The sequence below is a fragment of the Amblyomma mixtum genome, chromosome 4 (genome assembly GCF_055824585.1).
Source record: "Amblyomma mixtum isolate Tamu chromosome 4, ASM5582458v1, whole genome shotgun sequence".
Classification (NCBI taxonomy): Eukaryota; Metazoa; Arthropoda; class Arachnida; order Ixodida; family Ixodidae; genus Amblyomma; species Amblyomma mixtum.
The window spans coordinates 92,859,715-92,872,820 of NC_143015.1; the positions used below are offsets into that span (position 1 = coordinate 92,859,715).

Below are 13,106 nucleotides of genomic sequence, written 5' to 3' on the forward strand. Positions count from 1 at the left end.
AAAGGGCTTTCATTGGAAGAGACAACAGGGCAAGAGCTTTTGAGGTCCGAATGGCAGGGAGAACAAAACTTCGGCGTCTAATTCAATTAATATACCCTCTGGAACTCCCTGGTTAGCAAATGACTTCGTCATTTCAGGGAGAGTGTCGGAGACGAAAAGGGAGACAAGATGCGGCGCCATTCGACATGCAATTTCGTCGGCCAGGGACCCTTGTGCATGTGCGCGAGTGTGAGCGTGTGCGCGCGAGCCGACCAAGCGGCAGGCGCCTGAAGGGGGTTCCCGCGGCCGTCCCTCGGCGACCGTCCCTGAACCGGGCGGCGGGCTGTGAGGTCGGGCAGCGCGGTTGCCGGTCGCCGTTTTCCGGGAACTCTGACTGTCCAAGGTCGGCGAGGCGGGAGCGGTGGCAGGAGAGGGAGAAAGGACTCGGCCCGGCATCGAAAGACAGTGGTTTTGTGAGACGCTCAACGGAAAAGCCGTGCTTCCAATCTGTTCTGTAAAGTTTTCTTGTTTTACTGTTCGGCCAATTAAACCAGTCAAGTTTTATCGGAGTTCCTTCTCTGTGAGCGAAACTAACGAACGCGTACGTAGAGCACGTACTCTCTCACGCACAGTTAGAATAGGCGCACGCAGTCATGAACCGCACCACACAAGAAACCTAATGAAATATATCCAAATGGTAGTGCAGGCAATTCGTGTGGTGCACACAGTGCCAATCCTGGCAACCAACTGCATGCCTCCACTGTTGCTGATGTCACGAGGCGCATGAAATTTCCCCGTATGCTTGTGGCTCGAAGAGTTAAAGAGGCCGATACTAAATTGTTCCCGAGACTATGTTGCCGAGAACAAAATACGTCAAACAGTGGGACACTTCGGAAGGCAGTCAGCGTATGCACTGGCTTGTGATAGCCTTCGTGTGAAAATGAAGGCTGTAAAAAATATGCACAGGTAGGTCAGCGGACGGCCTCGCAATAAGACGGTAATGCGTACCTCGACAGACATGAGATAGCTGATGGGTGATGGAATGGTTTGGTTATACTAAAACTTGGTTATGGCGTTCAGATAATTTTTTGAAAATATTTCACACAAAATATACACACAGAATCCACTCAGAATTCACACAGAATATACAAAGGGTCTCAATTGCTCAGGGGCTGCGCCATTCTGATGCTCAGCTTAAGTTCACGAGCTTAATTACGACCGCTACAACCACTGCTGAATTTGGATGGAGGTGAAATGAAAAATTACCGCGAATCGACATTTTCTGGAAAGGTGCGCTCAACGGCGGAAAAGGTCATTGTTAGAGCAAAACTTGATAGTACTGCGCTGAACTGTAACCATAATGAATGCATTCACAAATACAGCACTATTTTATATTCCTTGTAAGCTGTCAGAGTATCAAAGTATCTATATGTGCCAGGAGATGGCGTTATTCAATGTATCTAGTCAGCCATGTAGCGGTGTTTGCAAGGGCTTTAAATTGTCCCACTTCAAAGCTGCGTAGAGCGGTGCTTCTAGACTGTCTCGGGTTGCGACGTAGAGAAACTCGACAGAACAGACGTGGAATCATCTGAATGAGAGGCGCAACAGCTGTTGCCCTGTATGACTACTTTGGTGCTTTTACTGCAAATGATGCCTTACTCAAAGGCGTGGCTGCACCAACCAGCAAAATTTGCTGGAGGGTGAATGATGCTGGTAGTTGGTGCACGGGTATTGGTGGAGGTGGGTGAAGGCAGGATGCGGAGTTGGCTTCTAGGCGGTGATCCACAATGGGCAGCTGGATTTCCCACTAAGTCTTTGATCTTCATTTTACAAATCATGTGCTTCTCCCTTTGCTGCATGTGTTTCTAACTGGTGAAGGTCTTGTGGAAGGTGTAAGTAGGTGGATTAATGCTGGGTGGGGTGTTTGGAGGGTAGAGTAGGGACAGTGGTTGGTGTATGGCATCTCTGGAGAGTGAAGGTGGGCGAAGGTGGATTGCAGAAGTGAATTGAAGGAAGTAGTAGGCGGTAAGCACCCCAGAAGGGGGGGGGGGGGAAGATAGGTGCGGAGGTGCTACTGGAGGCGACAGAAGCTGCATGATGAAACTCATCGCAGGATAGCTCTGATTGTGCAGTTCATCAAAGGCTATAGTGCGCCTTTCACCCTACTCACGGGCTATGTGTGTACACTGTAGAGCCCAGTGCGACAGCTGGTTGTGCCTGCCCGTGACGTGACGGTGGCTTTCTAAAGGGCCTGGAATAGTGGCTGGTGACACCTGCAGAGAAGGAATGATGAATATCAGGCATGGCACTGCGGGAACGCACTGACACAACGGCACACTCAGAAGCGGTTCCTCGCAGCACTGCAGATCGGCCCACAGTGTTCAGGAAACAAAAAAAAAGGCAGTAAGGACAGAAAATACGGCTATCGCACGCGTGTTCTGAGAAAATTCACGATGTTAAATGTACTTATCATACAATGCGCCGATAAAGTGACCAGTGGTATGCGGCAGCGAAAGCGCAGACAAGGCAGGGAATCCAAAGCATAAAAGCTGTGGCAACGCCTCGACGCAAGTCCTGCTCCCTTTCAAAATGGCATTCATGCAGATATGGTTATGGCACAAATATTTCACAGGCAAAAAAAAAACAAAAGGAAAACGGAAGCATTACCAAGATTGTAAGCAGTTATTGAGGACGCAGCAGGCATTGAAAATGAAAGTGAGTGGGCATGCACAAACAATTGTCACTGAATAGAATTATATGGGAACGACTAAAATATACTACAGACTTCGCATAGGTAAAGACGTCAAAGAAAACTTAATCATGGAAATACGATTACAAAAAGGATCAAACAACTCTTGTTGCAACCGATTTAAGAAGAGGGGAGCTTGTATGATAATGATTCCTTGCAGTAGTTTTCTCGTGGCATGGGCACATTCCACGTTTCACCATGACGGGTCTGGCGACAAGATTCATTCTTTTTCAGCCACTAAGATGCTATCGCTGGTTTTAATCGAGGACTCTAAGCATACCAGTAACCAGTATTTATAGATTTTGAAAATGGGAGAAATATCATATATGGCAAAAAGAGATCATTGAAAGTATAAGGGTAAGGAACATCTGATAAACAAGGCTTTTTTCTAGAGTAAGTGCAGATTAGACAAATTTGTGTCACCAATAGTGCCCCAGACCAGGTAACAATATCGGAGTCAAGACAACACTAGGAAATTGTACAGCATGATTTTGAATTTTCCGGGAAGTATGCTTTTGAATCTGCATAAGACATGTACAGTAGAGGCTACTTTAGAACAAAGATGTTCTATGTGCTTATTCCATCTTAAGCGCACTGAAAGTTGACACCAAGGACCTTTACAGAATCAACTCTTTGCAATATATTGGTGCCTAACTGTATATTAAGTGGCTCGGTAATGTGTTTTCTTTTCCGCAAGTATAGCACAATCATTGTTTTATTTGGATTTATCCCAAGATGATTTGCATCAACCCGTGTCTGAATGTCGGCCAACACTTTATTTGCACAAAGTTCGATGCCACTTTCACAACTACCTGTATTCAAAACAGATGTATCATCCGCAGAGGATACAAACTGCACATTGTTTCTGTAGCGGATTACGTCGTTTATGTAAATGGAAAATAAAAGTGGTACTAGAAAGCTCCCCTGTGGTATCCCGGAGTTAATGTACGGTGTAGATGACTTCACATTGTTTAGTTCTGCATATTGCGTTATATATTGGAAACAACTTCAGCAAGGCTTGCGCACTCCCACGGCAACTGTCAGTGTGAATCTTGGAAAGGAGAATATTGTGATTGACTGAAGCAAATGCATTTTAAAGTTCATGTATGCAGAGTGCCCCAGCTAACTTGGGCCCAGATTTATACAAAAAAAGACCTAACCGTTCTTCAGAACTAAAATCACGTGGATGTTGTTAGGGCTTATTTCAAGTTACAGTACCATTTTTTTCGCGCGTCCTATTTGAATAATTTCTCGATATAAATAAATTAACTTTTTAAATATAGCTTGAAATGTCAATAGGAAAGTAGTGGAGCTCCACAAATAATGTCCGATCCAGGCACTTCCAACGAGATAGAATTAGCGTGACTGTTTTTATTGGGGAAAACGAAAGCCCGCAGAGTTTAAAAAATACCACGTGACAGCGTGCTCCGTGCTCCCGGATGCGCCGCGATTACAGCGCTCTCATCCGTGCTTTGCGAAAAACATCACTCGCTTCGCGCCTTTCGTGCCGCCCAAGACAGAGCGTCGTGTTGTGCTTGGTTCCAAGATAAGCGTCAGTGGGTACGGGCGGCAGTTGAAAGAAAGCACGGCTCCCGTTTCTGCGGTGATAATTGCATTGTCACGTTAGCAGAATTCATGCGGAGGAACGATGGATATTTCATGAGTTCGAATTTGAGAGCAAGATCCGAACAAGCAAAGACATATATAACAAGCCTGATAACGTCGTGTGAATTACGCTGAAAAACAGGAGCCGCGCTTTCTTTCAATTCAAGCCCGAACCCACTGGCGCTTATCTTGGAACCACGCACAACGCTAAGCCCTGTACTGGGCAGCACGAAACGTGCGGAGCGAGTGTTTTTTACAAAACACGGATGAGAGCGCTGTAATCCCGGCGCATCCGGCGCACGGAGTGCGCTGACACATGGTATATTTTCAAAATACGCGGGCTTTCGTTATTCCCGAATAAAAAAATGCAACGCGAAGTCTATCTCGTTGTAAGTGGTGCCTAGGTTGGACAATATTTGTGGAGCTCCACAACATTCCTATTGACGTCTGAACGATTCAAGCTAGATTTAAAAACTTTATTTATTTATCTCGACGAATTAATCAAATAGAAGGAGTGAAAAAAAATGGTTTTGTAACTTTAGACAAACCCTAACAACATCCATGTGATTTCAGTTCTGAAGAACGCTTAGTTTTTTTATGAATCTTGGTCCAAGTTAGCTGGGACGCCCTGTATATACACGCACACACCTGGCAGAGGTTGCCGACCGCCCAGTGTGCAGTCTTCAGACGAACTAAAAAAAAATGCTAAACGCCGGGAATGCCCAATATAAACACTATCTTCTTTCGTTAAAATTTAAAGCAGCGCTAACTTTTAGGACGAATACACAGAGGACATGACAGGACGGGCGCTAACTCCAACTATGTTTATTGAACACGTTTTTCGTAGAACACACAGGAAAAGACGACCGTGAGCGCATGCGTATCTACGACAGACCACAAAAGGAAAGGCCAAGATGACAAAGATGACAGCAAAGGTAGATTAATGAGGGCGGCACGCATTTCGTCCCTTATTTTTAAGCAAGGGGCGAAATGCGTGCGAAATAAGGGACGAAATAAGGGACGAAATGCGTGCCGCCCTCATTAATCTACCTTTGCTGTCATCTTTGTCATCTTGGCCTTTCCTTTTGTGGTCTGTCGTAGATACGCATGCGCTCACGGTCGTCTTTTCTTGTATGTTCTACGAAAAACGTGTTCAATAAACATAGCTGGACTCAGCGCCCGTCCTGTCATGTCATCTGTGTATTCGTCCTAAAAGTTAGCGCTGCTTAAATTTTAACGAAAGAAAATGCATAAACAACTAGCCCCGCAACGTGTTTTACTAAATAAACACTATCGCACTAATAATTGCTCCAATTCCGACCAGGAAGTCCCATAGCATGAAGGCCGCAAAGCAGGGCACTGATAAAAATTCGCTGTGGCTTAGCTTGGTTAAGCCCGGTAATTGCGAAAGCAATATCCGTACCTACGCCATGGTACAGCTGGTAGTGTAGCTGGTGGTGGTGCTGGTAGTTAGACTTGTGGTGATGCATCGATTATACAATCCAATCCAATACAATCCAATTCAACCCAATCTAAACCAATCCAATCCATTCCAATCCAAACCAATCCAACCCATTCCGATCCATACCAATGCAATCCAATCGAATTTAATCCACTCCAATCCAATCCAATCCACTCCTATCCAATCTTATCTAATCTAATCTAATCCAATCCAATCCAATCCAATCCAGTCCAGTCCAGTCCAGTCCAGTCCAATCTAATCCAATCCAATCTAATGCAATCAAGGTCAAATGAAGGTCAGTGGTGGTGACCGCCGCGGCACGGCACAGGCATGACAGTGCAAGTAGTATTGCTCTGGGGGTCACCGCCGCGGCACGATGGTGGTCACCGCCGCGGCACGGCAAAGGCGTGAAAGTGCAAGTAGTATTGCTTTCGCAATAAAAGAGAGAGGAATAATGAGGAAGAGGAATACATGTAGCACGACACTGCGAGATCATTGGTTATTCGGCTGGTGCTCTAACTCCGTGCGGTGCGGTGAAAAGGCTCACCCCTCTCGTGTGCTGCCTGAAGCGGCCCCTGTCTCTCGCAGGGCCTGGCCCAAGTGGTTGTCGGCCGACGCTGTGGGGCTGGGCAGCTGCCGAGATTGGTTAGCCACCACCTGGAGTGAAGAATGATTTCCACAAATGCCAACTCAATGGGGGATCCGATTAAGGGGCGGATAGGTACAAATGTCGCAGTTGCACTCTTCCGGGAATGAGGAGCAGGTGACAAAATTCACGACTGGGTCGTTCCTCCCGAAATCTTTGCCCACTTAGAAATTGAATGCGCAAATGCTACACATAAAAAAAGTGGAAGCTATATACATTTCCTTTGCTGCAGTATGACTGCGCCTCGCTTGATGGAAATAAACAGTCACTACCATATTTTGAACATTTGTGTACAGACTCGCACGCCTAAAGAAGCATACATAGGTAATCCCCTTGAGAGAAACCTACAACACACTATTGATCAATAACATTTCAGGCACGTATGTTCTTGCAGATATTTGGTATTACAAAACACGGTGCCCTTTCAACATGCACTGATTACAGATGCACAACAACGCAAACACTTATCTACCCGCTCACATCCGCGCACGCCTCTGCCCAAGGAAAATTACAAAATGGAAAGAGCTGAAATTTTTAAGCCGGAATATGTTTTAGCGCAGGACATAAAGGGAACAAGCATGGACTGGAAGCGTTTTTTTATCAGATAAAAGGCTGATGTGTGTATCAGCGACACCTGAGTGTGGCTGAAACGAAAACGATATTTCTCGGCAATATAGGCGTAAAATTGTGAAGGTTATTGTATAACGAATGACTGCATTACTCTATATATGTACACGCGTTGTTTCTACACAGTTGTGAATTTTAACACATATCTTGTTCCCTTATGTGCTGCACTAAAAACTATTCCGCTTTGAAATCATGAACCAAGTAGGCCCTAAGCAAACGCTGCTTAAATAGCTGAGATTGAGAAGCTATAAAAGCGAATGACAAATAGATTCGAGTAGAGCCATGTGGACAAGTTTACAAGACCTCGTCTTTCCTAATAATAGTATGCAGCCCTTACGGACGACCCAAAGGAGGAGCAATGCCCCCGTGTGATTCAGACTATCCATACAGTATTTCTTTTCTCCCTACAGCTTCAATTTCAGCTCACTGACGCCGAATGTCAGTGCATAAAACCAGTACACACGTCGCCTACGTATATTAAACAGTGGAGCTTTCGCAGTTCCGTCATTTGGTGGGAGCACACGTTACTAGCAACGGGTCTGTAGAGTTACACTTAATGTCACAGCGCGCGTAAACAAAAACGCCAACGGGGGTGGCACGGCAAAATCCCAGTGGTATTTAATTGCCTACAGTACACTGGAACATATCTTTTGCAGTTATTTCGTTACTGGAGCGATGGTCACCACTAGCACGAAACTAATCCCTCGCTTTGCCCTTCTAGTTGGTGGTCGGATGAATTGTTCAGTCGACTTCAGTAAAACTGCTTCGTTCGCACATGCCACTTGCAGAGAACGTCGTTTGTGGGAAATAAAAGAGTGGTTATATCCAGGTTTAACTCTACTGTTCGTCCCGGTTCTTCCAAAGCTAAGACTAGTCGAAGTCGCGAACGAAGTACGCGGACATGAAGCACCGCCCACCTTGCTGGTCTGCAGCACGGAAAGGCTGATGCTCCGTCGCACAGGCCGCACAATGGCACCTCCCACTGAGCGATGTGTGGGAGATGGTGTCTGCATCCCGGCTATGATCTTCCTCTGCACCTGTAACGGCACACCGAAGCAAAAGTGTCGATAAGCGCGCTCAAGAAGTCGCGTCTCGGGGTACGGGAAGAAGTGAAGTCTAGAGCCGGTGAAAAAGCTAATCTCCGAGAGTCGCTGTAATGGTTGGCAAAGCGGCAACACGCATCCCTCATGTTCAGTGGAGCGACTTCCTGCATATAAACAGCTGCGCAGAGCGTGAAGACTAATTGAAGGTAATTAAGCAATTAACTCAACTCATTTCCACTTATATGGAGCATCACTATACGATCCCTACAAATGGTTGTATGGTTATAGCCAAAGTACAATTGGCCCCTTTTGAAGTTCGCGCGCTGTGACGTCACGACCGTTTCGACGAATTGAGAAGCTTGGTTTTGGTTTTGCAGGGTTTAACGTCCCAAAGCGACTAAGGCTATGAGAGACGCCGTAGTGAAGGGCTCCGGAAATTTCGACCACCTGGGGTTCTTTAACGTGCACTGACATCGCACAGTACACGGGCCTCTAGAATTTCTCCTCCAAAGAAATTCTAGCCGCCGCGGCCGGGATCGAACCCGCGTCTTTTGGGTCAGCAGCCGAGCACCATAGCCACTGAGCCACCGCGGCGGCGAGTTGAAAAGCGTGGCATTTCTGTCGAAAACTGCTGCTTACAACGATGTGGCATTAAAGGCTTCCGCCTTTAAAACCCGACACAGGCACTTAAGGCTGCTTATGTGTGAGAAGGAGCAAGCCCTCCCGGTCACTTTATGAAGGTGCTCGCCGCACGCGCTTCGGCCTGATGTAACCTGATGCAACGCAGCTGGCAATTCAACCTCAGCATGGCTCTGCGCAACCGCCGCAGCCGTCCTGGTGGCGCGCTAACTTTGTGTAGGCAGTCGCCGCCGTACTGCGGTCCGCGCTCTAACTTAAGGGTATGACGTGATAGCTGATGGGTTAGTGCCGGTATATGCACAGTACAGATTCCTAGGAGTCTTCTTGGCGCAGTGCAGCAGCGTTTAAGCGCAGCGTCACTGCCTTCAGGTGGAAGGTGGTGCCGCCCGTGGGACTTGTGCGGTAACTCCTTCCGATCAACCTCGCGTGACCCATCATTAATTTGACCGCCTTCTTTTAAGTGTATCATCGAGTGTTATCTCACACACACATTCACACACAAAAAGGCAGGTTTCCTCACAATGGGGCAAGTGAGGCTGACGCCAGAATAACAGGGAAAAGGATAAGCTGCATAGCACGATACTGGTGTCATCTGACTGACCTCACTCCGCCCTTTCTCCACTCTGGTGGAATTAGATGAAACCCGGGCTGCCTGCGCCATTCGTTCGACAGACCGCGAAATGAGCTCGACGAGAGGCCCACGGGGATCAGCGCGAGAGCTTGGCACAAGCCGGCCTCGGCTTGCCTGCATTTTGAGAGAAGCATGAGTTTAGAAGAGAAAAATTCGGAGTGTGATCCAGCTTAACGGCGGCGCTGTACACGAGACACCATTGCATGCTTCCAGAAGGGAGGAACAAATGTACATAGGCCAGCAAGGCCATTTCTTCGGAAACGCCGATTGCTTTCACCCTAATTTCATGACAATGCCGTAACAAAACAACCAACACTGATGTTCATACTTACTTGTTTTGGTTACACACGCATACATAGGTAATATGAGCTTGGAGCATAATAGCCTTAGCTGTTTATGCGCCATTAAACCCAACACAAGAAAACACATAGGTATTAACTGAGAGGGAAACAGATAAAGAAATTTTCGATGAACACTTCAAACACTTATCAAGATTCGCATTCGCATTCTGTAATGCGCATTCTGTAATGTTCGCATTATGTAATGCGAACGAAGGCCAAAATAACCACTTTATAATCTTTACAAGGAAAAAGAAAAGAGCTCGCGAGAAATGAGCAAGGGACCGGAAGACACCACAACAAAAATGCGACAAGCGAAAAAAACATTGACGTGAAAAAAAATTCACAAAAAGGAAATAGAACTGCCGTTATCGGGAATTTGCGACGCTACTAGCAGCTCCCCTAAGCGTTACAGCCTCTGCGGCTTCATTAGAAAAAGTCGTATGATTTGGTACAACTGATCGTACAGACAACGGACGAGGTTTTTTCTCACGGGTTAGATTCTATAGCTTACCCCCTGTATAACTCATACCCAGCCACGTTTCAATGTCTCGTCCATTCTTCGTTCGAAAACTATTCTAGGTTTAAACAATGCGCGCCTATGGAAATTACCAAAATTCTGAGTAGTTTTGGGTGCCGATTTCTGAATGATGCACAGTTCTGATCGCTTTTCTTTCAGGAGCTTAAAATTGATCAGGATCTGCATGACCATTGCAGTTCGCGGGGCGCGCCACGAATACGAACAAACACAGCCAGACAAACTATTAGCAGAGTAGAAAGGCCGGAGTTCCTTATAACGCAGTAGGTGAGCCCCGCCGCCGGGTTAGTTTAAATTCAAAAGTGATGTTCCAGCGCTCTGAATAATCTGTGTAAAAGTATGCAGAAAATGTTTTGAAAATCTTAAACGGCGTTATATGCCAGTAAGCATCACGATTTGCGACCTAAAAGGGAAAAAAATTAAAAAATTGAAAGATAAAAAAAACAATAAAATTACAGTACAGAGAGCGGAGTCAAATGGCCGACCTTCCATACGCAACACGTGCCTCTAATCCACTGCGCCATAGCGGCGATGTCAAGCCGTCGTTCTGAATGAATATTTATAACCAGCCTTAATGGTGGCTGCTACCTGCCGGTGGGCGGCGCTGTCATCGCTGGCTGTACCGGCTGCATTTGGCGAACACGCCGCCGGGTGGATAAGAGCTTGTGCGCAAAAGCGACCCGGTCAGCCCGTTGGACGAGTCGAACCTGAAGGCCCAGCTCCGAGCTGCGCAGCCCGGTCTCTCGCTGCTCCTCGGCAGTGATTAAACGGAAGGGGATGATAGGGCAGGTCCACATGATGTGGGATAGGGTAGCGTGGCGTCAGCAGAATGTGCAGTTCGGAGAGGAGGGGGTAGGGTGGATATAGGAGAGAACTGTGCGATTCGGAAAGGCGTTCCTTTGAAGGTGGAGCTAGGAGATTTCGTGCGTTGTAGGGACCTGTCGAAGTCGGTAATTTCTGGTGATATCCTGATAAGGGGTTAACCAGTCTCTCGCTAACCTCGCTCTGTGGTGGGGATAGGGGCTCGGCCCCGCCCGGATAGATAATGCTTCGGGCGTGTGAGTGTGCCGTACGTTCCATTCAAGGGAGGAGTGTGCGTGATAGATTGTAGGATGTGGAGCGTGACGGGAGAGATGCGACATTTATAGAAATTATTGTGCTCTTGGAGTCACTGATAATAAATTTGGTGATGAATTTAATGCACTGCAAGCCGCGCGCAACCATAGGCGCATCTCAGAGCAGGGCCCAGGTCTTCCTCTCCCCGCGACCTTGGGGAAGCAGGGCGCGCGCGGCCCTCTCGAGGAAAGGGTGGGAGGGAGACGCTGCTATCATGGAGTACTTCGGTGACTCCTCTCTTTCTTGGAATAGCCACCCGCTTCTAAATGTTTCGGATAAGGTGACGTAAGAGCTTGTTGCGTGCTGTTATCTGGTTCTCGGTCAGGCTTCGTGGAAGGAAGTGGACAGGTCCCGGCTTTCGAGATACAATGAAGAGCAGGCATTAAGGTCAAGGGCCACTTATTCAGTCAGCTTAGGAAGCTGTGTCCAAAGCGTCTGGTTCTTCTTTGTATATTTCTTTCTATATTGTTTTCGAGATGCTCATATAACGTCCAATTTCTCTGTTCGTCCGTATCTCATCGCTCGTCTATCTTGTGGCTGTCTGCTTCACGTCCAACGCTGAATCGACGCGCACCCTGAAGAAGTGATTCGCGAAAAGACCCTGAACTTTAATAGTGCTTTTTATTGTTCAGTACCATACTCGTCAAAACAAACTGAAAAGTCGAAATGTGACTTTCGCAAAAATTTTCCTACCTAAGCGTGCAGAGCTACAAGCCAGTGCGTCCACACACACGTTTGCGTGACACGAAAGCCGAGTGGTCGCACTCTTACATAGAGCCTTTGCTGCCGCCGGGTATTCTTTTTTTGCAGAGAAATATGCAGCCGCTACTTTCTTGTAGTGCCCCACCTGGTGGCGAAACAAATAAGTGAACTAGACAGCTTTCCCGAATTCCTGGTAGCGATGGCTTCAACGTCAAGCCAGTTCATCGCCATTCCGTTCGCATTATTCCCGAAAATGCTCTCTATACAGTATCTACAAGCCTTCCGTTGAACATCTGCGCAGATTGTTTCACCTAAGACATTCCACAAATTTTAATAATAGGCTTTTGGAGTTAGAAGAGCGTTTATTTCAGCATAACATTGTCAGCGATGTGGTACATCAGAATAAAGTTAGGACGTACTAATTAGCGTGCTCGTTAAGTAATACCGAACGGCTAACGTTTTTTTACTATTACTGTTAGGCTCCTTAATTACTGAGAGGCGTGTACCCCACCGTCAGTAATACCCGTTTCAGTTCTCGAAATGTGGAAAACGCGGTTGACCTCGGCGCTGTGATCAAATACATTTTTGACTATTTTGACGAGTTATACATGCACCGGATAGGTTGCTTTGTCTGGAAACTTCTCGAAAGCACATCTATTTTTGGAGCGATGTAGCCAAAATTTGTTGGGCCACAGCGCCGAGGCTAACCGCGTTTTTGAAGTTCTAAAAACTGATATTACTTACGGCGGGCTACACGCCTCTCACTTATTTAAAAGGACCCAATTGTGGTCGTTAAAAAGCTCACTGATAAATGTTATTCAAAGCTATCTTTTAACTCAAAAAGCCTGCGTTTAAAAATTGTGTGATGTCTTACGTGAAACAACGTGTATATTTGGGTACTAAAGCACCAGAACGATACTCCTTGAAACGCCAAATTCAATCATTCCTCATTTGAAGTCCAACATCGAAACAAGGCATCAAATGTAGGTACGCACTCCGCTCCGTATGCATACTGATTATTTTTTACATTT

At 46.6% G+C, this 13,106-nt stretch overlaps 1 protein-coding gene and 1 pseudogene across 12 annotated transcripts in view; one reads left to right on the forward strand and one right to left on the reverse strand.

Moving 5' to 3' along the window:
* Positions 1 to 13,106, forward strand: part of LOC149347441 (uncharacterized) — a 39,237-nt pseudogene that overhangs the window by 15,845 nt on the left and 10,286 nt on the right.
* The window catches only part of LOC149347442 (uncharacterized), a 197,452-nt gene that overhangs the window by 5,612 nt on the left and 178,734 nt on the right, over positions 1 to 13,106 (reverse strand). For 10 of the 12 annotated variants that reach the window (XM_089587111.1, XM_089587112.1, XM_089587110.1 and 7 more), the window contains 4 exons: positions 9,352 to 9,495; positions 7,986 to 8,105; positions 6,343 to 6,452; positions 2,150 to 2,252 (listed from right to left, as the gene is read on the reverse strand). In XM_089587111.1, coding sequence (XP_089443237.1) covers positions 2,222 to 2,252; positions 6,343 to 6,452; positions 7,986 to 8,105; positions 9,352 to 9,495 — 405 coding nt within the window. In that variant the 3' untranslated portion in view covers positions 2,150 to 2,221. The remainder of the gene's footprint in view (positions 1 to 2,149; positions 2,253 to 6,342; positions 6,453 to 7,985; positions 8,106 to 9,351; positions 9,496 to 13,106) is intronic. The other 2 variants (XM_089587119.1, XM_089587120.1) reach the window with 1 other exon arrangement.